At 47.7% G+C, this 23255-nt stretch overlaps 1 protein-coding gene across 1 annotated transcript; it reads right to left on the bottom strand.

Moving 5' to 3' along the window:
• Window positions 1-1785: 1785 nt before the first annotated feature.
• On the bottom strand, window positions 1786-22355 carry LOC119711767 (sperm-associated antigen 4 protein-like). The gene is made up of 7 exons (XM_038162302.1): window positions 22339-22355; window positions 5038-5125; window positions 4712-4772; window positions 4210-4322; window positions 3490-3657; window positions 3057-3146; window positions 1786-1932 (listed from the first exon to the last, which is right to left on the bottom strand). Exons 1-7 carry the CDS (start codon window positions 22353-22355, stop codon window positions 1786-1788), a joined length of 684 nt encoding a protein of 227 aa, XP_038018230.1.
• Between the last annotated feature and the right edge of the window lie 900 nt (window positions 22356-23255).

Consider the following 23255-nt stretch of genomic DNA (forward strand, 5'->3'; position numbering starts at 1 on the left):
AACTGCACAATGCCTGTTGTGTAAGAAGGAGCCTGGAAGTTCACCAGCCTCAGTGTCTTGCCAACTCAGCCAGGTCACCTGGAACACTGGGGTCCACAACCACCAGGGACCACCAAACAGACCCCCAGGACAGAAGAAGGAATGAGTAAAGGAAAGGGGAAATATGTTAATATTTTTGGGGAAATCATATGTATGTATGAAAAAATATATGTATAAAATCACATGTATTATATGATTATCATACGTATGTTTAGTCTGGGACAATCAATGAATATGGATAAAAAGTACAGAATATAAACAGAAACTTTCCTGTACTCAGCACGCACAGCTTTGGGAGGAGCTATCACCCTGTGCATCTTGCTGAATAAAGAATGCTGCTTTTTAATGCTGCATTGGTGTTAAAGACTTCTTTTATTTTACTGAATTTTTGGTAACAAAAATATTAAATCCCTGTCCTGGATTAACTTAAGTGACAATAAACCAGCACGAGGTTGCTGCAAAGGGGTTTGTAGAGAATTCCTAGCTAAAAGTCATATGCCATGAGTCTGATGAAGAGCAGCTGAGGGAGCTGGGAAAGGGGCTCAGCCTGGAGAAAAGGAGGCTCAGTGGGGACCCTCTGGCTCTGCACAGCTCCTGACAGGAGGGGACAGCTGGGGAGGAGTCAGGCTCTGCTCCCAGGGAACAGGGACAGCGTGAGAGAGAGCAGCCTCAAGCTGTGCCAGGGCAGGTTCAGGTTGGACATCAGCAGGAATATCTCCATGGAGAGAGTGGTCAAGCCTTGGAAGGAGCTGCCCAGGGAGGTGGTGGAGTCTCCATCCTTCGCTTCCTTATTTACTGTTCACAGTTCTACTGATCAAACCAAGGCTGAAGTACAATCCCCAGGGCCTATGGCTTTATTCGTTTTAGTCAATAGTGCTAGGCTCTGGCACAAATTAGTCTCTCACTGCACATCCATGGTCAAGGAGTAGAGGTTTCCATGCATTCTGCCATTGTCTTAAACCCTGGACTTGTGGCTTCCACTCTGCTTCTGGGACAGGACACACACAGCACTGTGTCAGGGGTTTACAGGAGATGGGTTGGAAACAACTGGTCACAGAATCATAGAATCATGGAACCATGGAACCATGGAACCCCTGACGTGGAAGGGACCCCTACACCTCTTCTGTCCTGCCTTAGCCCCCCGAAGAGCCTGTAACTGTCCAGATGAAACAGGTGAGGAACCTTAGGGTAATGAAGCTTCTCCTTCTGAGTGAAGAACCTTCTGGGTGAAGAACCAGAACCCAGAACGTGGTCAGGTACTGGAACGGGTTCCCCAGTGAATTGGCTACAGCACCAAGCCAGCTGTCAGACACATGGTGTGGTTGTTGGGGCTGTCCTGTGCAGGGCCAGGAGTTGCAGGATTTGGACTCGATGATCCTTGTGGGTCCTCTCTAATCTGATTCACCCAGAAGGTTCTTTATCCAAATGGTTCTTCACTCAGAGGGTGGCTGGGCACTGGAACAGGCTTCCCAGAGAACTGGTCACAGCACTGAGCCAGCTGCCATGAAAGACACATGGTGTGGTTGTTGGGGCTGTCCTGTGCAGGGCCAGGAGTTGGACTCGATGATTCTTGTGGGTCTCTTTCAACAGAGAGGATTAAATGATTCTATAATTCCTAATATCTTACCTAAAACTTACCTGACACAGTCCCACATGCATAGTCTAAAATCAACATTGGGATGCCACATCATTCCCCCCACTTCCCTTCTTCCCCCTGCCCTTTCTTCTTCTTTTGTGTTTTCTTCTTTATTTATCTTGGCCCTGGGTTGAGGCTTTCTGGTTTTCTATTTTTCCATGAACCTTCACTCGGTAAATGCAGGTATACCACGGGTTTCCCCAGTTGCTTTTCACAAGAAGTTTGACACGTGAAAAGGCTCTGGGGAGCAGCATGTTCTGTGAAGAGGGAAAAGGGGAGTGTTAAAATCAGCAGTGAAATCAACATGTCTTACCCTGCCAGTCCTGTTTCTGCTCAGGAACAAGCTCCCAAAGAAGCTGGGAGAAGCAAGAGACATCTGAAGCTCACTGCTGCTACTAGGGCTGCTGGGGAGGCTGGGGGCAAGGGAAGGCACTTGGCATCCTCTGCCTGCCCGCCCAGCTGGGACTGCTCCTCCTTTCCCTCTGCCCCTCGCTCTGTGCTCACAGAGGGGCTGGGGACGTGCTCCTGTGCAGGAGGCTGGTGTGTCACCCCACTGTGTGTCACCCCACTGTGTGTCACCACACTGTGTGTCACCCCACTGTGTGTCACCCCACTAGTGTCACCCCACTAGTGTGTCAGCCCACTAGTGTGTCACCTCACTAGTGTGTCAGCCCACTAGTGTGTCACCTCACTAGTGTGTCACCACACTGTGTGTCACCCCACTGTGTGTCATCCCACTAGTGTGTCACCCCACTAGTGTCACTCCACTAGTGTCACTCCACTAGTGTGGCACCCCACTGGTGTGTCACCCCACTGTGTGTCACCCCACTGTGTGTCACCCCACTAGTGTCACTCCACTAGTGTGGCACCCCACTGGTGTGTCACCCCACTGTGTCTCAGCCCACTAGCTTGTCACCCCACCGAGCCCCAGCCATGCCCTCTGCCTGCCTTCCTCCTGGCAGACTGGGAGCAACGGGAGAGAAGGGTCATGCTGTGCTGGGGTGACACTGTCCAGCTTGTCAGCAGGGCACAGAGTGGAACAACAGTGCTGCCTGACAGCTTTTGCCACCACTTGTCCCCGTTTCTCCATGGCACGAGGTCTGCTTGTTGTTTGGGTGGTGTGGCTGCATGTGACTCTGGCTTTTCTGAAGGCAGTGGCTGCAGCCAGGGATCTCTCAGGAGCTGTGTTGCCATGGGCCCGACCCTGTCCTTCAGCCACCACAACCACGTGCTGCTTTGCCCTCCAAGCCTCACCAGGTCTCTTTCAGCAGCAATCCAGGACCCTCTGCCCAGGGAGGAAACATTTGCACCTTCCCAACCACGGACTTGCAAGCAAACCTGGTTTGCTCCCTGGCCTCTGGCCCCCACGTGTGGAGCGTACCTTCAGAGGGAAAGTCTGCGTGGGGTTTTTCTCCACATTGTAGGTGAACACCCCCAGGAGAGTTTCCTCTTCTCTGTCTGCATCCACTCCCTTGGGAGCAAAGCACAAGGAGAGCGAGTCGGGCTCATCCCGACAAAGAGGGAATGTACAGACAGGGTCAGCCCCCTGATGCACCCAGCCTCTCCCAGGGCTCTGGCAGTTGGTTAGGGCAGAGCTCAGTCTCTGCCTTGCATTTTGGTCAAGAACTCTTAGGTGCTTGGCCAGAAGGAGTCTTAAGAATGGACCTCTTGAGCCCTTGAAGGGTCACGCTGAGCACAGCAGTGCTCAGGAGAGTGCAGGACACAAAGCTCAGAGGATGCACAAAAGCAAGTAAGACTTTGCTCTGAGCTCCTGCTAGGGCCAGACCCCCACCAGAAGTGCCCAGCAGACTTACAAAGACAGCTATGTCTTTGGGGGCACTGATGATGGTCCCACTTGGAGAGGCATCTTTGGAGATGTGCTGCATTGTGATGGCAGTCAGGTAGACTCGTGCTGGCAACTTGATGACAACCTGGCCCTGATGCCCTTTGAAAGCCCAGCAGTTTCCTGGGGAAATGTTTGGCTGCAACAGAATGCAAGAGCAGTGATGTGTGGGGCAACACAACTGCCCATGCAGCTTGAAGCACTGGGGCTGACATGTCTGTGGGCTCTATTTTTGCTTGGAAACAAGGGGCTGAGAGGAAGTGGACAGAAGCAGAAGGACTTCCCTGCCTGACAAAGTGGGCTCAGCATGGCAGAACAGAGAATACTGCTGATGAAACCATCCTAATCAGGGACAAGCAGAAACACCTTTGCCCAGGGACTCTGTAGGGCATCTGTCCTCTCACCTCCCACCCTGGAAAGCAGTTCTTAGGGTTGACAGTGGAGACAGGGTCACGAGGTAGAAAGAAATCCTTTCAGCCAGCTGCGGCCAAGGACTGTGGGCAGAATGCAGCAGTACAGCTCAGTTTGGCTCCACTCTCCTCTGGAGAGGAGCTGCTGCTTCTCAGCAAGCCCAGCCCCGTGCTCCAGCTCTGGAGGGCTTCATCAGTACCACTGGGCTGAGGGGAGAGCCCCCAGGAATGGTTCCCAAATTCACAGGAGAGAAGAAAACTGGCGATTTATGCTAAGATACCTGCAGAATAGTATCAGGAGGGCTGGCAGTCCAAAAGAAGCGTAAAATCCTGCAGAGACAGCTGTCTTTGCAGTCATAGGTCTGGGAAGTTCTTTGTGTGTCAATGGTGGCTCCTGTAAGGGGGGGAGGGCAAATGGTTGCAAGCAGATACACACTGGCAGGGCTTAGTGCTCAGACACCATTTCTGGTGCCACGGGGCAGCTCCATGTCCCCCTGTCCTGTCTGCATCACCCTGCCCTGGGGGGCAATGACAGCAGCCACATGACGGTGACTGCCTCTGCCACAGGGCTAAGAGTGCTGGGAGGAAGCAAAGCACAAGCCAGCCATTCCTTCTTCAGCTGCAGTGGAGAGGAAGAGAGCCCCTCCATCCACACAGGAACGTTGTCATTTCTGTGCCATCCCCCCAGGACGTGTGTGGAGGCACCCCAGTCATCCCTGTGGTGGCTGTGGGCGGGACACAGACAAGCACAAGGCAAGGAGACCGGGTTGCTCATGTCCTTACCAGAGCTCTTGAGGGCCCAGTCTGTCTTGACACAGGGTTCCAAAGCCATCTGGCTCAATTCCTGGGAAAGCCATGAGCAAACAGGAAAGGACCACATCAGTGGACATCAGTTCAGCACGCTGCCATCACCCACAGAGCAGAGCTCAGGGCCAGCCATGCATGGCCAGCCATGCCCACAGAGCTGGCAAACTCTGTGCTGATGGAGCCACAAGGACTGAGGAACGGGGTCTGTGGCCACAGCATTCTGACCCCACCAACAATACCAAGGAGAGCTTTCTTGGGGGCTCTGCCCAGCCAAGCCTCTTTCCCCAAAATGGCAGGGTCACCTTCAAACTACTGATCTCCACCCTCAGCTGAGTGACCTCTTCCAACAGATTCTGCAACTTTTGGGTTTCAATCAAAGTGTGTGAATTCCTGCAGGAACAGAAAAGCAGATCTTGTCGAAGCAGCCCATTCCTTCTGTGAAGCTCAGTGAACAGACCTGAGCTTCAGTGAACAGACACGTGCTTCCCCTGCTTTGCCAGTGCTTCTTTCCAGCCCAAGCTGAGCAAAAGGCAAAGGCAGGACAGAAATACAGGAGATTTTGTTTGCTGTTTGGAAACTGAGTGTAGGTAGCACAAGGGCAGCTGACACTTCTGCACAGACACAGTTCCAGTTCGGGAAATCTCTCTTACCAGAAGGTTTTCAGTCCTGCTGGAAATACACTTTGCATCTTCTGGAAGAGAAAAATCTCTATTAGAACATCTACTGCCAGAGCCACCGTGGCTTCCCAGGGCACCCTGCACAATCTGCTTCTTCTTTGTGTCATGCTGTGTAGAAGCAGAAGAGCCTCAGATTTATCCAGCCTCCATCAGAAACACTCCCCTGCAGGAGGTGCCTGTCCCACAACAGTCACTAACCTCCATGAGTTCCTTTGTCCACGGTGACCATTCTGACAGGGCAGCCCCGCAGAAACCACCTGCAATTCACACCACCAGTCACTGCAGTGGGGTTTGCAGCCAGCCCCGAGGGCCCATTGTCTGCCTCGGGGGTCAGGCAGCAGGTAGCTGAGGGCTGTGGAATGAGGGGTGCAGAGAGAGGACGTGCCTCTGGCTGAGGGCCACCAGCCCAGGCTGCAGGGGCCGTGGCAGCATGGTCTGCAGCTGTGCTTGCTGCCCCAGTTTGCTCCCTGTTTCCCCTCACTTCAGTCAGCACCAGGACCAGGCTGCAGGGGCTGGGAGAGGGACCTGCCCCTCCCCTCCGGGCATCCCCAGTTCAGCTTTGGAAATACCCATGCCCTTGTCTCTCAGCCTTGCAGCCAGCTGTTCAGCCCACTGGCCAGAGCAGCAGCACGGCTGTGAGACTACCTGGGAGTCTTACTGGTGGGCCAGTCAAGGGCACCCTCAGGAAGCACTGGGGCCACAGGAGTTTCCACACATAATGGCCCTGAAGGAAAGCTGGTATCCAGCACAGCCAGGCTGTCACTCTCAGTTTGCCCATGAAAACTTACCAAGAGCCACTGAGAGCAAGAAGATGAAAATTTTAAAGCTCTTCTTCAGCTGCAGCATCTTTTGCCTGAAAGAGAGGGAGTCCTGGCTGTCAATTAGCCAAGGCTCAGGCAAACCCCTTCACAGCAAGGAAGCACAGGAGCTTTGCCTGACTTTGGTCCCAGAGCTCTCCCACACCTGCACGGTCTCTTGCCAGAGCTGGGGAAAACCCTTCCCCTGCAGATGCTTGGCTCTCCCCTGAGTACTTGGCTCCACAGCAGTTTGTCCTCCTGCAGCCAAAGGTGGAGGCTCTGGCTGTGGTGTGCCACTGACACTGCCAAGGGCTTTGCTCTTGGCTCTGCCTGAGACTGGCCACAGCACAAGCAGTGCTCAAGCTTTATCATCCAAGTGAGAACCCTGATTAGGAAACACCCTCTGGTCTCCCCTCTGTTTGCACTGGCCCGCAGACATTCCCATCCAGCCCTGTCCACAGCAGAAACGTGTAGTGTGCACTCTGTGAGGATGGCATGAGAATGGCTCAGAAAATTTCTCCCTGGGGAGGCAAAGGCACCTGTCAAAGAAGCCTGAAGAACATCCCTTGGAAAAGAAACCAGAGAAAAGTTATGCCTGTCTCTTGAGTCTCTTCTCTTCTCCAGCTGGGACCCATCCCCACAGAAAAGGGGCTTCACACATCCCAGAGCTGGTCTTCAGAAAACCTGTCAGCTTCCCCATGCTGCTCCAACCCCACTAACAGCCACATCCATCCTACTGTTCCAACCTGGCCCCCTGGGCAGGAGCAGCCCACTTCATACCAGCTCACTGGGCAGTTCCTGAGCTCCACAGTCACCTCTGCCAGTGGTTTGGAAGAGTGCAATAGTTTGTGTAGTGAGCCTTTCTCCTCCCCGTCCCTCTGGGCTCGGCTCTGCCTCCCCAGCTGCAGCAGGAGCGATGTCTGCGCAGTGTGACAGCCACACAGCCGCTCTGGCTCTGTCCCCGTGCCACAGGGCTGTGCAGGCAGCTGCTCTGACCTCACAGCCACGCTGGCTCTGCTTTCACAATTGGGGTGCCAGTGTAGTAGCCACGTGGAGACTGCGTATCTGCACATCCCCATTTTGGCTGGCAAGAGGGCGTGCTGGCAGGTCTGCCTGAAGGCTAGATGGTTCATCCCACCACCCACTAGTAAGTTATCCATAAACAAGCAAAGGATGCTTGCAGAGGGCCAGGAATCATAGATTGATCATGCAGGTACAGGATGGTTTGGATTGTGTGATGGATGAGTAATGTGATGGGTGACTCTCACAATTAAAAGGCAAATATCATGTATATATGTCAAGAGAAGTTTTATAGGTTTATAGTTATGTTTTACCCCCTTGGGTTGTTATCAGGGGGTGACCAGGGGAGTTGGGACATTTGGGAGGGTGGGCTTGTTACTATGGCAACACCTGACCTCCAATCAAGATTGAAGGAAGTGACCTCCACCACTGGGCAGAGAAGGAGGAGTCGATGGACAGAACCCAGGGAGGGGCTAAAGGGTTAAACGGTGACACCTCCCTTGTGTGGATGAGCACATGGTGGGAAAGATCCTCTGCTCCTGGTGGTGTAATACTTTCTCTATCGAGTCTTCTGTTGTATTTTTGATAAGGTTTGAATAAACCTTTTAAATTTTTTGGAAGCGAGTATCATTTCTCACAGATTGGAAGGATGCTGCAGTTCATGTCTGAACTCTGGGGGTTGTTATGATTCAGCCTCCAGCAGCACCGGTGTCACCAGGCACTTGTTCCCTGGGTTGGCACATGAAGGGAGGCTGCCCCTGAGGCCGTGAGCTGGGGCCTGTTCACCTTACAGTAACAGGACCACACACCCTGGGACGTGTGAAGCCCAGTTTCTTACAGCTTTGTGTGTGAAAGACAGACTTTTGTTGCCCAGGGACTAACTCAGAGGTGATTTTCTGATTGGAACAACCATACCTTTCCTATCAGTTTCTGTTATCTGTAAAAGTTTATTGCTGTTGCCTTTGCTGGACAGAAATATTAACTTGAGCTTGTTTCCTCTACCCAGTTGTTCCCACTTTGCTCCCAGACTGTGGGAAGTTTGTTACCTGCAGGACTTCTACCAAACTGGGTCTGATCATAGTGCTGAAATAATTACCAGAGAGAGTGGATGCACAAATAGTGCCATTGCATTCATCTTGTTTCCTGCAACAACAAAACATCCTTAACATCTCATTTCTTCTCCTCTTCCTCCTCCCACCCTACCCTCAATTGCATTGAGTGGTTTTTCTCTTCTGGTTTATAACCTGGGCACCGCTCTGCTCAGACCTGCTTTGCATGCAAGATCCCATTTGTTCTCCAAGCAAAGGGAGCCACAAAGACACGGCCTCTGTCCCTTGCCTCCCTCTCCCTTGCAAGTTACTGTAACCTGCTCTAAAAGGGATTGTGGTGATGGAGGGCAAAGCCCCGGTACCCTCAGCACCCACTGAGGGGTCACATGGGGCTGCTGTAAGGAAAGCCAAAAGGGCCTGATGGGCAAGCAAGGGAGATGTGCAGGGAGGCTGCAAGAGAGGAGTTCCCTTCACCCAGCTTCAGGCCTCCTGCTGATACACCCGTGGTGAGAAAGCGACAGGACCAGCTTTGCCAAACACAGCCACAGCAGCTGGAACAGACCCATCTGGCATTTCCCATGGGCCATCCAACAAAACATGCTCATGTATCCACCACAGTCTCACATAACTGTGGAAAGGACCAAAAAGCCAGGTGGGAGCCCAAGTCCTTTGCCTAAAGCCACTGAGAGCTGTCACTTCTGCTTCGTAACTCCAGCTGCTGCTTGGAAACCAGTGTGGGAGGACTTGCCTGTGACTCTGCTCCCAGAAGAGCTGATCTGTTCTGTCCATCAGCATTGTCCTCCCGTCACATGAACTGATGGGATAGCCCAGGCTGGCCTGGCTGGCTGGTGAGCTGACTCTGGCTGGTGAATTCTCTCTCTCTCTCCGGCACCAGGGGTGGAACTCCCAGTGGACAACAAACAACTGGCCTTGAGACCAAGATGTGGGGATGTGAGCTGGGATTTCTGACTGTCAGACACTTCACTTTACAAACTATAAAAGCTGCACAAACTTCCATGGAGGCAGAAGTCTCCTACACACACCTTGGAAATGTGGAGGACTTCTCCCCAGAGTTTGGACACAAATTCTGCAGATATTTTCCCAGGAATTGAGTTGAAAGGACCTTCTGTGTACTCCATCATCACTTCCATGCTAAGTTACATTGACTCCTAATCTCTGCTATTTCTTCACTAGCTGTAATATAGGTACCTTTTTATCTACCAGCAGTTGTTTTTGTTTCATCCTGTGTAGTAAACAATCTTTAAAGCCCTAATCTGTTAATCTTGTGTCTATTCAATAAATAATACATTTTGTAACAGACCTAATTGGCCATTCTTAAGAACTTGCAAATGAGTGACATTTGGGATGCAGGCCACCTCAAACAGAGCTACTGCCAGAAATCTGAGTCAAAGGCAGGACTTGTCTAAGCTCTCATCTCCATTTTAACAACCAGTCATGTGCTGACATTGAATTTTGTAATTAGATGAAAACTGTCCTCTCTATTCAAAAAAATGTTGCAAATACAGGAACATAACCAGTGACAGAGAGAGATGGCAACTGAGGCCCCAAGGCAGTTTTATAAATATTGTTGTGCTGCCTCTTATGGGTACACCTGACCCTCAGCTGTGGAGCAACGTCCCCCACGCGCTGTGGTGGATTTGTGAGCTGGAATGCTCTGGCTTACGTACAAGGAAGTGAAAGTGCCTTGGAAAAATACTTTTAAAGGTGGCTTCAAAGCCCAAAAGTGGAAAATAACTAAAGTACAGAAGAAGATAACAGAGCTAAAACAAAGACATCTGTCTTCTCTGGACTATTGACTAGCAGGCAATTACTTCACTCTAATAAACATTGCCATCAGGATAAGCCACATTTGAGCTGTCCCTCAGTGGCAGCTGGACTGCACACCAGTGACTCTCCCCTGGAACTGGAGCACCACTCAAGGTTTCAGATCCCTTACCTGAAAATGAGAGGTCCTTCCATGCCCAAGGCAGGGAGATTTCTTAGTTGCAACAGATCCTCAGTAAGTGACTGATGGCAGGTGAATTAACAAAAAAAATCTATGTAGCTGTTCAGTATTAACTATTAAATTTTGCATAGTTAATTCTATTGAACATACACCACTGTCATAATCTGAGGCTAAGATTAGACCTAGCTGAATCCAGGCTTTGTGTGGAGGTTAGAAAGCATGGTGGTCCACTCTTAACCTCAAGGGGATGGCCTTCCTCACCCTCTAAACCTTCCTTAGGGAGCTGGGCTCTCGTGCTTCCCTTTCTTCTTCTCCCTCCTCAGCTTTGGCCAGCTGAAGAACATAAACTAGAACCCCAGAACAGTTTGGGCTGGAAGAGAGGGGAGACTGTGGGATTATGCCTTTTTGTGACCCTGAGAGATGTTTAAAAAGCTTTTCTTCAATTTTCAGTTGCATGTGAAGGGTGAGACAATATAGATTATATAATTGACACTATCACAATTAGAAGCCAACCATTTCCTAATTACAATGCATCATCCAGCATATAAAGCTGTAAATGCTTTAAAGCCACTCATCTAAAACTACCCCTCATGGGTCCCACTACAATGTGTCTTTCATAGCTCTATTTCTCCAAAGTATCTAGTCTTTTTTGTAAGGTCATCCTTTGAAACTTGTTTCTAGCTCCATTCCTCTCTCAGCAATGTCCTATTCCATGTGAGCCTTCTGTCAGGCTTTGAGAATTCTCTACAAGTTCATTTCCCACAGAAGATCATCCAGTCCCACTCCCTGCCGTGGGCAGGGACACCTTCCACTGTCCCAGGCTGCTCCAAGCCCCATCCAGCCTGGCCTTGGGCACTGCCAGGGATCCAGGGGCAGCCCCAGCTGCTCTGGGCACCTGTGCCAGGGCCTCACCTCTCTCACAGGGAGGAATTTCTTACTACTGTCCGATTTAAATCTACCACCTTTCAGCTTAAAGCTGCTCCCCCTTGTCCACTCAGTCCTTGTTCAAAGTCCAGCTCTCTTGGAGGCCTCCTTCTCCTAACACTTTTCTTGGTCATCTCAGCTTTCTGCCTTTCAGATAACTGGATCATCTTAACAGGATAAGCATGGCACTGGTAAGCAAATGTTTAAACTGTCATTTTAAAGATAAGAATTAAGAGGGAAGAAGAAAATGACAGCTAAATGGAAAGTAAAACTTTAATTTAGTGCTTAAACATCTTGAGTCCTTATGCTGTACCTGTAGCAGAGGGCTGACACTTGTATACCAGATCATGATAAATCTAAAAATCCTTCCACTAAGCTTTGAAATGAAGAGATAACTTCATCTGAAGGAAAACAAAATCTATATATGCAAACGTTGCCATATGTTTATAGGGCCCTCTCAGCACAAAATTTCTCTTACGGCACCAAGAATTTGCTGGTATGGAAAATTACACATTTTAAGTGCTATTCTAAAGTCACTTACAGTTGAACCGATAGTAGTGAGAACCAGTCAAGCATTTGACTTGCAGAATGGAATATGATTCATGACTTTCTTAGCAGCTTTTACTCTGGTTGGAGTTTACACCTGTTTGGGAATGACACCCTGGACTGGGCTGGTCGGACACCCAGTGGCTGGCGTGGTCAGCCTTGCACTTCTCCAGCCAGAGGAGAGAAAGAACTGAGGAAGAGCTAAGCAGAAGAAGGCCAGCAGGTGTCAGTTCCAGCTGACTTTCACCTCAGTGCATCACCTCAGTGCAGAATTAAGCTTCTACCAAAAAAAAAACCAAAAAAAAACCCAAAAAACAAAACCAAAAAAACAAAACCAAAAAAAACCCATCAAACCACAAAAAAACCCCCAAAAACTAAATTTAAAATAAAATTTAATTTTTTAAAAAATTAAATCTCTACCAAGATATTGGCTGTTCTGGGAAATGTCTTTCTTCCACCCTTTGCTTCCCCAAAAAGCTCTCTGGCCCCAGTGGTGTTCTGCTTTTCTCCTGATGCAGAAACAGGAAATATTGGGAATCTTGCACAACTGCAAAGGAAAGCTGTTGCCCCTCAGCCCTGCAGCTGTGAGGGGAGATGCTGCAATGTCCCATTCACCTGCACCTGCAGCTGTCCCTGCTCACACCCCAACAGAGCACAGCTGAGCCTTGGCAGGAGAAAAACATTTTCCAGTAAGGTTTCTCCTCTGTGTTGTAGCTCTACAGCACAAATACCTAAATAAAGGATTGTATTGCACTGCTCCCTCCGAGCCAGGAGGGATGCCATGGCTGGAATTTTCATAGCACCCAACAGGCAAAAGAGAAGCCCTTTTATTGCTTTTTATCCTTTCACATTTGTTCCATGAAACCTTTTTTCCACTCCAGCTCAACATCTCTTTGAGTGGAAGAGTCCTGTCTGCTACACACGTGTCATAAACTAGGAAGGATATGACTTGAGTTTCAAACACAGCTGTATTTATTAAATTACACACTTTTAAATTAAAAAAAAAAAAGAAAAAGAGAAAAAAATGTGTTAGTGAAGAAAATTATTCTCTATCTTGACTGCTAGGTTCTTGGGCTGCCTGTGTTTAATATTAATGTCTCTGTATTTCTAGATCTTGATTGCAACAGCTCTGCTAATTGTGGATATCAGTGAGAGATTATCTGGCTTTCACCAGCTCAGGTGCTCCACCTTCACTTAGTCACAGTCAAAGATTTGGTTTGCCTTTTTTTTTTTAATGTTTAAAAGGTTAGAATCCACAGCTCCAAGCTATAATGGGCAAAAGAGCACCTTAAAGTGAAATTAAACCATGCTTCTCTCAATTTAAATAGAAAAAGTTAGCTCTGCTGGTACATTCCTCCACAAGAGTGGTAGCACCTGCAGCTTCCCAGACATCCATAAAATATTTTTGTAAACATCAAATTACTAATCATAGTACAACACTCTATGCAATCAATCGACAGTTTCCTTTTTTACTCCAAAATTTATGTCTCATAAACCTGAACTAATGATCAATGAAATCTGGACCCCAGGTTGTGCTCCCAGGGAATGGCACAGCCCCGAGGCTGCCAGGGCTCCAGGAGTGTCTGGACACTGCTCTCAGGGATGCCAGGGTGGGATTGTTGGGGTGTCTGTGCAGGGCAGGGGTTGCACTTGATGATCCCTGAGGGCCCCTTCCAGCTCAGGAGATTCTGATTTTATAATTTCCTTCTATGATTTTAGAATTTCCTTCTCAAGCTATCAGCTGGCACTTGCTACCTAGCAAGACTAAAAACAATTCCATTTACAAGAAGCAGAGCACTGTGTGACTCTTCTCTGTGAAGTCCTGTATTCACAGAAACAGCTGTAGGTGGTAACAGCCTGCAGGGCCTGCTGCCCTGGGGACAGGCTGTGCTTTCTGCTCGGGGCATGGATTGTGACAAACGGATGGGATTCGTGCTAACTACATTGTAATTATATCAATATTCTGGGAAAATTATTGGAAAAGTATTTGTGATCAGTGTTATGGAGCAGATGGGTTTCTTTGTGGATGATCCATGTGAGAAACAGGATACAAGAAATCAGAATCAGCCTTGGGATGGATAAAAGTTAGGGAGAATCCCAAGGCAGAGTTGGCATCAAGATGACGTTGAGACAACTCCCAGGGCAGGACTGGCCTTGAAATGAATAAAGTTGGGACAATTCCAGACAGGGGGGTCTAAAATAGTGGTCTTATCTATGAAATAAGAAGCTTAATAGGAACATAGTGCTTACTGCCATAAGACAAAGCTTAATGCACATGCACAACCTGCCAGCTCATCCAGGGGACAGCGAGGAAGACTGTCAGCCTTCCTCCAAGCAGACCCCCAAAGAGCCCAGAAGACCCCTGTGGATGCCAGCCTGGTCAGGGAGAGGGAAATGGCAATTGTTTCTCACAGTGGCGTGTGAGAATTTTAGGAGTTGTAGGAATGTGATAACTTGTTAGTACAAACACTCTGCAGGTGGTGCTTTCCCACGTTGTTTTCCTGCTCTTCTCAAGGACGGTGTGTGAGGAAGATGGTTTTTATTACCTAGCCAAGCAAGTGGGATGTATCATACTGCTCTACATAAACCGAAGAATCCTTTGGAATAAAGTCTCTTTTTCTGCTCTTGCAATTGGGTCTGTGTTCTGTTCGTGTGTCGTTCTTGGCTCCAGGGTGACAGACCTTACTGTAAAAGCAGGGCAACCCTGACGAAGGGAGAAATGGTGCATCTGACTCCACGGCTAGCAGAGGCTGTTTGATTACTTCACTATTCTATATTATTCTATATTACACTGTTGTCCTGGGGTGACGTTTTGATGCTTGTATCCCCAGTCCTCTGTTCTGTTTATGCTGGATATTCTGTTCTGTGCCTTCAAGACTGGCTCTGAAGGGCGAATGTTATGTTTTGGTTTTGTTATCAGCCCGCTCCCCCACGGCTGGCGGGACACAGAGACGGGGCAGCACATAGTGCGGCTTTGGCTTTTTGCTTTCCTCTTCTGCTTGGCTCCTGCTCCTAAGTTACTTTAACTAAGCAGTCCAAACTTTTCCCTGGACTGTTTTTCCTTTCCCTTTTTTTGGAGCTACTCGAGCCTGCTCTGTGCTGGGACCTGGAAACACTGAGAGTCTGCACCTTGTGGCTGCAGCAGCCATGCCTAGTGCCGGAGGGACCGACAACAGAGCAACCACCCCCCAAGAGAGACTTTCTGAATTTGCCATCCTTTCCAGAGCGGTGAAAGAGTGTTGTCACCTGGTATTGCTCATTCTGTGTGCTGGGGGTGCTGTGCCTGTTAAATAAACAGGTTCTTTCCACTTTTCTCCAAGGAATCCTTCCCGAACCGGCTGGGGGCACGGGCCCCCTTTTGGAGGTTTTCTCCCAAATTTGCCCTAAACCAGAGTAACTATATTACATTACATCTAAACAAGCACTCGGCTCAACTGCACTGAAGAATCTCGTGACTGTCAGCCGACAGTCCCGACACACACCTGGGTTCCACTGGTCAATGAATCAAAACACACCAGAATCCAATTACCAGTTCCCTTCAGGTAAGCCATCTCCCACAATGCGTTCCACTTGTTCCAAAACACAGGAGCAATAAATGAGATAGGAATTGCTTTTTCTTTCTCTGAGGTTCAGAGAACGTCAATCCCAGAAAATCCTTGGGAAGTTGTGCCTTGCTTTTCTCTGTGAAGAGAAATGTGGCCACGGGACCCCGTAACAACAACGGGAGCATGTGCTGTGCAGTGCAGTGATATAGAGGTTAGGAACCAAAAATAGGAGGAGATGTAGAGGGAAATATTGATGAATATGTATTAGCACACAGTAGATAAGTTGTGTTTGGATCCTTTTGTACGTGAGGCAGGGTGGGAAGCCCTCCCCCTACCCCGATCAATTGGGTTTGTTTATGCTTCATCCAAACCACTGCCAAATTTCTTTTTGTAACTATGGGATTGTATTTGATTGTATTATTTTATATAAAATTGCTGCTCAATTAAAAATGCTGCTAAATTTTAAGTTTGTGGTTTATTCAATTAGACATATGGGACCTCATAACATGGATGAAATCTGCAAACTGAGCACTGCAACACCTCTCTTGCCCCTGTTCCCTTCCCCTCAGTTTGGTGTGACAGCTCGTTTCAGCAGAAAAGGTGAACCACAAATTAGCCTCACACAGGGAAAGCAGAGGAGAGGATGAGGGAGGAGGTGAAAAGCAAACACACAGAGCAGCAGCTCTGCCTTCAATCCTGAAAGCTGCAGCCCACTTGAAAAGCACATTTCCAGCCTCCAGAGTGAAAAGCACAGAATCGCCAGCAATAAATCATAGAATCAGACTGGTTTGGGTGGGAAGGCACCACAAACACCCTGTCCTTGCACCCCCTGCCACGGGCACAGACACACTTGTTCTAGATGAGTGTTGAGATGGCTGGCTCCCACAATGGCGGGTGAACATCGTGTGTGTCAAGAGAAGTTTTGTAGCTGTAGAGTTGTGTTACTGTAATGTGTCTCCCCCCATTGTTATCATGGGATGGCCTTGGTGCTCGGGCATTGGGGAGGCTTGGCTCGTTACTGTGGCAACACCTGAGCTCCACCCAAGGAGTGAGAAAGTGACCCCCAGCCCTGGACAGCAAGGAAGGGGTTAACTGACAGGACTCTAGGAGGGGCTGGAGCTATAAAAGGGGAGCATCCATCCTGAAGATGAGCACGTGGCTGATAGTCCCAGGGGCTCCCAGCACCGTAATTTTTCCTTATTCAGTCCTTTGTTGTATTTTCTGTAAAGGTTTAATAAACCTTTTAAAATTTTAAAAGTGAGGGTCGTTTCTCACACACTATTCTGGGGTGCTCCAAGCCCTGTCCAAGCCACCCCTTGACACTTCCAGGGATGGGGCAGCACAGCTCTGGGCAATCTGTGCCAGGGCCTCTCCTCTCTCATGGGGAAGAATTCCTTCCCAATATCTGATCTAGCCCTGCCCTCTCTCAGTGGGAAGTCATTCTCCCCTTGTCCTGTCACCCCAAGCCTCTGTCCAAAGCCCCTCTACAATTTTCTTTTCATGCAAGCCTCTTTAGACACTGGCAGGGCCTCCAAGGTGTCTCTAGGGCTTTCTCTTCCCCAGGCTGAACAGCCCCATCTCTCTCAGTCTGTCTCCAGGGTAGAAGGGTTCCAACCAACCAAGGGTTGACCATTCCAACAGGTCACAACATCTTCCCTGTGCCGGGGGCCCCAGAACTGGACAGAGAACCCCAGGTGGGAGGAATGCTCTTCATACTGAAGCAGGGACTAGAACTCTCCAAGCAGTTAAGGTTAGGAAGTGGAATGTTCATTAACAGTGCTGGACACACGGGGAGCAGCCTCCCAAAAACAAAGTCAGCAATCTCCAGCTCCCTTATTGTAGGAAATGGATTTGAAAAAAATTGTTTGTAAAAAATTGTCAAAACCTGACAGAAGGCCCACACAGTGGGAGCTTCACATCTGTATGCAAACCTTGAGATAAGAAATGCTGACTGAGAAATGCCATGGAATAGGACAGACATTGCTGAGAGAGAAATGGAGCTAGGAACAAGTTTCAAAGGATGGCCTTGCAAAAGAGACCAGATACTTTAGAGAAACAGAGCAATGAAAGATGCACTGTAGTGGGACCCACGAGGGGTAATTTTAGATGATTGGCTTTAAGGCATTTGCAGCATGGTTTGGCTAAAGCTGATAAGCCAAGAAACACTTATAGTGTGTTGTAATTAGGAAATAGCTTCTGATTGTGATAGTGAATTATAACATCTGTATTGTCTCACCCTTCTCATGAGACTAAAAATGGAACAAAAGTTCTTAAAATGCCTCTCTGTTGTCTCATCTCCAGGTCAGAAAAGTGTTTAATCCAATGCCTTATTTACCAAAAAAAGTCTTACATATTCATATCATTCCCCAGAATGCCTATGCATATTCATTACCTGGCCCCACCTGATATTAAAATGTATTTAAATGAGTTCAACGTTCCCTCACGCTTGCACAGTCCTTCACTGCAAATGGGTGGGTGGGTTTTGAAATGGGGAGTGGTCTCCGTAGGATGAAGGCAAAGATGTTTTCCTGGATTTGACCTTTTTACTCTTGTGTCTTGGCAGGCTTTCTGACCCCTGGGCTACAGCCCAAGCTCCCCCACTTGCCCTTAGCTGGTGTCAGGGCACAGATGCAAGCCATGGTTTCTTCATTTCCACAATAGATCCAAACTTTTATCCTGCTTCTTCAAACACAGTAAGACAGGTAAGTGATTTATATCTTAGCCTTAACTACTCCATCTGTTAATAATTAACCATTCCCCATTACTTCTACTCTTCTTGATATACTTTTAATCATTATACATTGTTTTTATCCTCCTAACTAAATCTAGATAAACTTTTAACCCTTTCAGATTCTTTAAACCCTTGATTCAATACCGGCATCACTGAGTTTCAAATACGCCTGTATTAATTAAATAAACACATGTATTTATTAAAGCATCACTGCTTTGGGTAATTTTGGGTTCTGGAGAGGGATTTGACAAAGCCAGGCTGCCCATGCCATGAGAACCAGATGGCCACCTGCAAGGTCAGGCAGCAGGAAGCTTTTCACTGGCTTCCAACAAGAGCAGTGCAAGTCTGGTGGGGTGTTAATGGCATTTCTCCTCTGCAAAGCCAAGAAGCAAACATCTGTTATGAATAGAGTCAAAATTCATAAAATAATAAATGTTATAGTCAATGTAATATAGTTATAAATATGAAGTGTGATATAAATAAGTTAGAAATAGTTACAGGAGTTAAGAAGTTGAATTCTACCATGAGGAATCTTGTCTGGGCATATTTTAAGGAAACCAAGGAAAAGTAGCCTGCAAGACTGAGAAACCAACACACATACCACACAGAAGAACCACATTTACATGAGAAGTAAAAACAGCAGCACAGAGTTTCGAGGTTTTTGGTTGAGTAAAGAATTACGCCATCAGCAGCACACCTGGCTGCTGACGACTGGGGGAGGGATACGATACCAATCAGGCCTGTAATCTGTGTCTGGGAAATCCCTGAGTATGAAAGGGATTTCCAGTAAGGACTGTTTCTCATGTATCAGGACTGTTAGCTGGGGTATCTCTTTAGACATGGGATTTGTGTATTGTAAACGGAGTATTTGAGTTCTGTCTAGCACAAGACAAGAAGTCGATGAATTATTCCCGAGACATCGAGAGCTGGACCATCTTTCATCTGATAGCATTATCCTGGACCGGAGAAGCTTTTTGGACTTACTTGATTAAGAAAAGGACAAAGGACATCCTGGCCCGCGGCAAGAAAAGGAGTATAAGAACTGAACTCAAAATCACAGTGGTGTGCCACTGCACTCTGATGCATGCAGGGGCTCAGAGCTGTGTAAGTGCAGCACCCAGGGTCTAGTCCCGGGCTAGACTCTGTACAATTCGTGGCTGACCCAGATTTTGTCATTCGATCACAAAATAAATTTTATACTTTGTTATTTTATCATAATTTGGCTCTTGCAAATTATTGATTCGATTAGATTGGCAATTTCATTCATAACACATCGACCACACCTCCCAAAGGAGGGAGCAAACTGAGAGAGGACAACTCCTATCAGGGATTCAACACTCAAGACAAAGAGGGGGTGAGAAAAAGTAAATTTAAACAGTGGCCAGAGGCAGTTTTATAAAATGCATATAGGGCCTGAGCCAAACCTGAGAAAGGCTTTCAGTATTGATATTCTTGACTATTAGATCAAAGCCCAAACTTAAGTGGTAGATCCTGCTGGCCAGATTGTGAGAATATCACTGAAATGGGATACACAGGAATGAGGAAACACCAGAGGAAATACAGGAGGTTGCTGTTTTCCTCCATCTAGCCTTGAGATGGCTCCAAAGTCACTTAAAAAACCAACCAAATCGTTATCCTGGAATGTAAAGACACCACCGTGGTTCCCACAGAGAGCAGCAGAGATGGCCCAGCAGGATCATGTGCTGCCATTCCAGGTCAAAGAAAGGTGCAGGATATGTTTGTGGGGCTGGTTTGATGGATCCCTTCCATGTGTGACAGCCTGGGAAAGGATGTGGTGGCACCTGAAGTTAAACCAGGTGCTGAACTTCAGTGTGGCTCCTGAGTTGCTTTCATCACTAAATAAATTTTTAAAAATTGATTTCTCCATTGTGGAGGGAACAGGAGCTCACAGGTGGATTCCAGCCACACCTCAGGAGGGCAGCTGGCAGGTGCTTGACTTTAAATGTGTGCTTAAATCCTGCCAAGGGGCTGTTATAGGTCATGTGAATCCCCGAGATCTAAGAAAGAAGGAAAATCTCCAGGAAGCAGTGCACTCCCTTTTTCACTCCTGAGGGGCACCGCATTCAAGTTTAACATTAGGGCAGTGTGGACAGGCTGAGCAGCTGGTCCGCAGGGTAAACTGAGCTAACAGAAGAAATTGATAAAATACGAGTTTATCCACAGCAAGGAAGAACTCAAGGCCATTCGCACAGAAACCAATAAATAAACACGTAAGGGATGTTTGCAGTTAGAGGCTACAAGCCTTAATGATTTGTTGTAAACTCTTGCCTGTGTTGTATTGGTCAGAGCTGCTGAACTGTGACAGTGAGAGTGCAAAAGCCAAACTATTGAGCTTTTGGTCCCTCTCCCTTTAGTGTCAGAGCAGTTGGGGGGGTGCTCAGTTTGGACCCTGTCACACAGAAGGGTTCTGATGGTAAAGCTGAGAAGGCAGGTGCAGCTAGCAGGGGGAGTGCTGCAGCTCCATGGGTGCAGTTGAAATTGTTGGCAGCAAGAGCTTTCTCAGCTGGCGCTTTTGTGAGCTAGGTTTTTGAGCAATGTTTTCAAGTTTGTAGCATCACTCAGCAAGAACGAAAAAAATTACGAGAGGAAATAAGTTTGTGTTGCCATTTGAATGTGGAGCAAAGAAAGGGTTTGCACTTGGAAGATCAGCGAAATAATTTTGTTCTGGCCCAGGAGATTTGAGAGCATCCTGGCTCTGCCCTCAGGGTGTTTCCGAGCCGGGCTGGGCTCGTTTCCTTCTTTTGCCAGGCGGCAGCGGCATCGTGTGGTTGTTGTGATGAGCTCTGGCAGTGCCAGGAAAAAGGGAAGCGCTCTCCTGGCCCGGCCCCGTTGCTGGGGGAACAGCTCCGCTGTGGATCCCGGCTCCTGGCACTGCCGGGATGTGATGGTGCACATAGCTGGGAAAAAATGCAATAAAGTTCAGAGATGTAGGAAAGACATTTTCGTACTGTTCTTGTGAGCCAGCGAAGGGTTCCTAAAGATAAGGAAAGCCCCGTATCTCTCTCGAGGAGGACACCAAGGCTATCACCATGGCAACGTGATGAACAAGAGAGAGTTAAACGATACAGACTCTGGCTGGCCCACAGAATGATGTGGCGCCCTGTTCACCTATTGAGAACTTTGTTTCTTTCTTATGACCAGTGGGCAATGTATGTGTTGTTAAATAAATGTAAATATCTTGAAAAGCTTTCAAAGCAACATGTTGCTCTAATGAACCCTTTCATCCAGTCCTTCTGATGGAGAACTGGTGACGCCGTGCTGTCCTCTACGGCGGCATCGAGACATTCGTATAAAAAGATGCCAAATGTGTTGTGATAATCACCCAAATCCAAAGAAAGCTGCACGTAAGTGATGTGAAAAGAGTAATACTTCCCAGGCAAACTGGCTGATAGATTTCTCTGAGGTGCCAAAGTGTAAACAATACAAATGTCTGCCTGTTTCAGTGGACACCTTCTCAGGATGGTGCGAGCTCTCCCTTGCCACACCAGTCGTGGTGGGGGAGTCGTCAAAGTCCTGTTAAAGGAAATAGTCCCCAGACTTGGAATTCCTGAATGATTGTCCTCAGTCAATGGGCCCCATTTTATTTCAGAAGGAAATTTTTTACTGTCCAAGGAGTATCAAAATTCCTTCTGTTTAAATGGGATTTACTCCCTGGAAACCACAGGCTAGTAGAAAGGTGGAAAGAATGAATCAAGATTCTTTCAAAAAAATATTAATTTTTGCCCAGAAACTCAGCTCAAATAAGTAGATAACTCATCCACTGCCTTGATGAGGTAAGGATCACTCCATGAGTCACAGAAGGAGTGAGTCCTTTTGAAATATTATATGGGAAACCATATCTAACTAATAGGAAGGACAATTGAAGTGATCGGATGATGCTAAACAAAAGCAATGATAAAAGAATGTTTGCGTTCTCTTTCTCTTTTTTTATCCTCTTTGCATATATAGTCAGTGAGCACATTTGTCCTGGCACATGTCACTATGATATGTTGAAAGACTCTAAAACTCAAAGACAAGGTGAGTTATTAAGTAGGTGTGTTATTTTTGGTCAGACACGTGTGGGATATTTCTGTAAAGGTATGCCCATGTACTTGTTCTTAATGTTTTATATATATATATATATATATATATATATATATATATATATATTAGGTTTTGTAATACATTTGTGTATATTTATTTCTCAGCTCTACTTTGTCTTGTTTGCTATGCTAATTAACTTATCAGTCCCTTGTGCTTGTGAACTTGTCTCTGGTGTCATCCTGGGGGTCCTTGGGGGTTGCAGGGGGATGGAGTGAGTGGTCTCTATTAAAGCTGCCTTTCTCACCTTGTCTTCCTGTGCATGCTCACTGATCCTTTGGTCACAGTCCAAACCGTGAGGTTGGTTTGATCTGAAGTTGGTTTGAGCTGGGGGTCCAGAGGAGCTTTGTTATCTTGGTAGCTTTGTAGCTTTGTCCTGTTTTCATGAACATCATCCTTCCCTCATCACAGCTCTTGGAGACTGACAGGATGTGATGGTGCACACAGCTGGGAGGGAAGACAAATTGTTTAATTGTTGGCTGTGCAGTTTATTGGCTGCAAAAGGAAAGGGAATTCCGGCTCTTCCAGATTGCGAGGCAAGATGTATTCCATTACCATCTGGATGCAGCTCTCTCCTGTTCAATGGGCAGTTTTCCTTATCTCTTCCCCACCCACTCCTCCCTCAGGGGGTACATCTGCTGATAACAGGCCATGGAATGTCACTGCAGGGCTGATAAGAGCTACAGCATCCCATGGGAGATGCTCCCCCAGAGGGAGGAGCCAAGCATTCCTACCCGGATACAATCTGGAGCTTCTGGAACACCAGCACAGCTTCTGCACTGGATTCCCAGAGGAACAGCAGCTGCCTCTGCCACTGGGTCTCCAGAGGAAGACTCCACCTTTCTCCAGGATCCCTGCTCCAGCAGAGCCACCCCTGACACTCCAGGAGGGCTGCAGCCACAATTCCAATGGCACTGCTGCCACCACCCTGACCCACAGGGTGTCAGGCTGTGCTCTGACTCTGGCAGTGTTGTTTTGGTTCACTGCATTGTTTATTTTATCCTTTTATTTTCTTCCCTAATAAAGAACTGTTATTCCTACTCCTGTATTTTTTGCCTGAGAGCCCCTTTAATTTCAAATTTACAGCAATTTGGAGGGAGGGGTTTTACATTTTCCATTTCAGGGGAGGCTCCTGCCCTCCTTAGCACACACCTGGCTTTCCAA

This window comes from Motacilla alba, chromosome 26, assembly GCF_015832195.1.
Source record: "Motacilla alba alba isolate MOTALB_02 chromosome 26, Motacilla_alba_V1.0_pri, whole genome shotgun sequence".
NCBI classification, from domain to species: domain Eukaryota; kingdom Metazoa; phylum Chordata; class Aves; order Passeriformes; family Motacillidae; genus Motacilla; species Motacilla alba.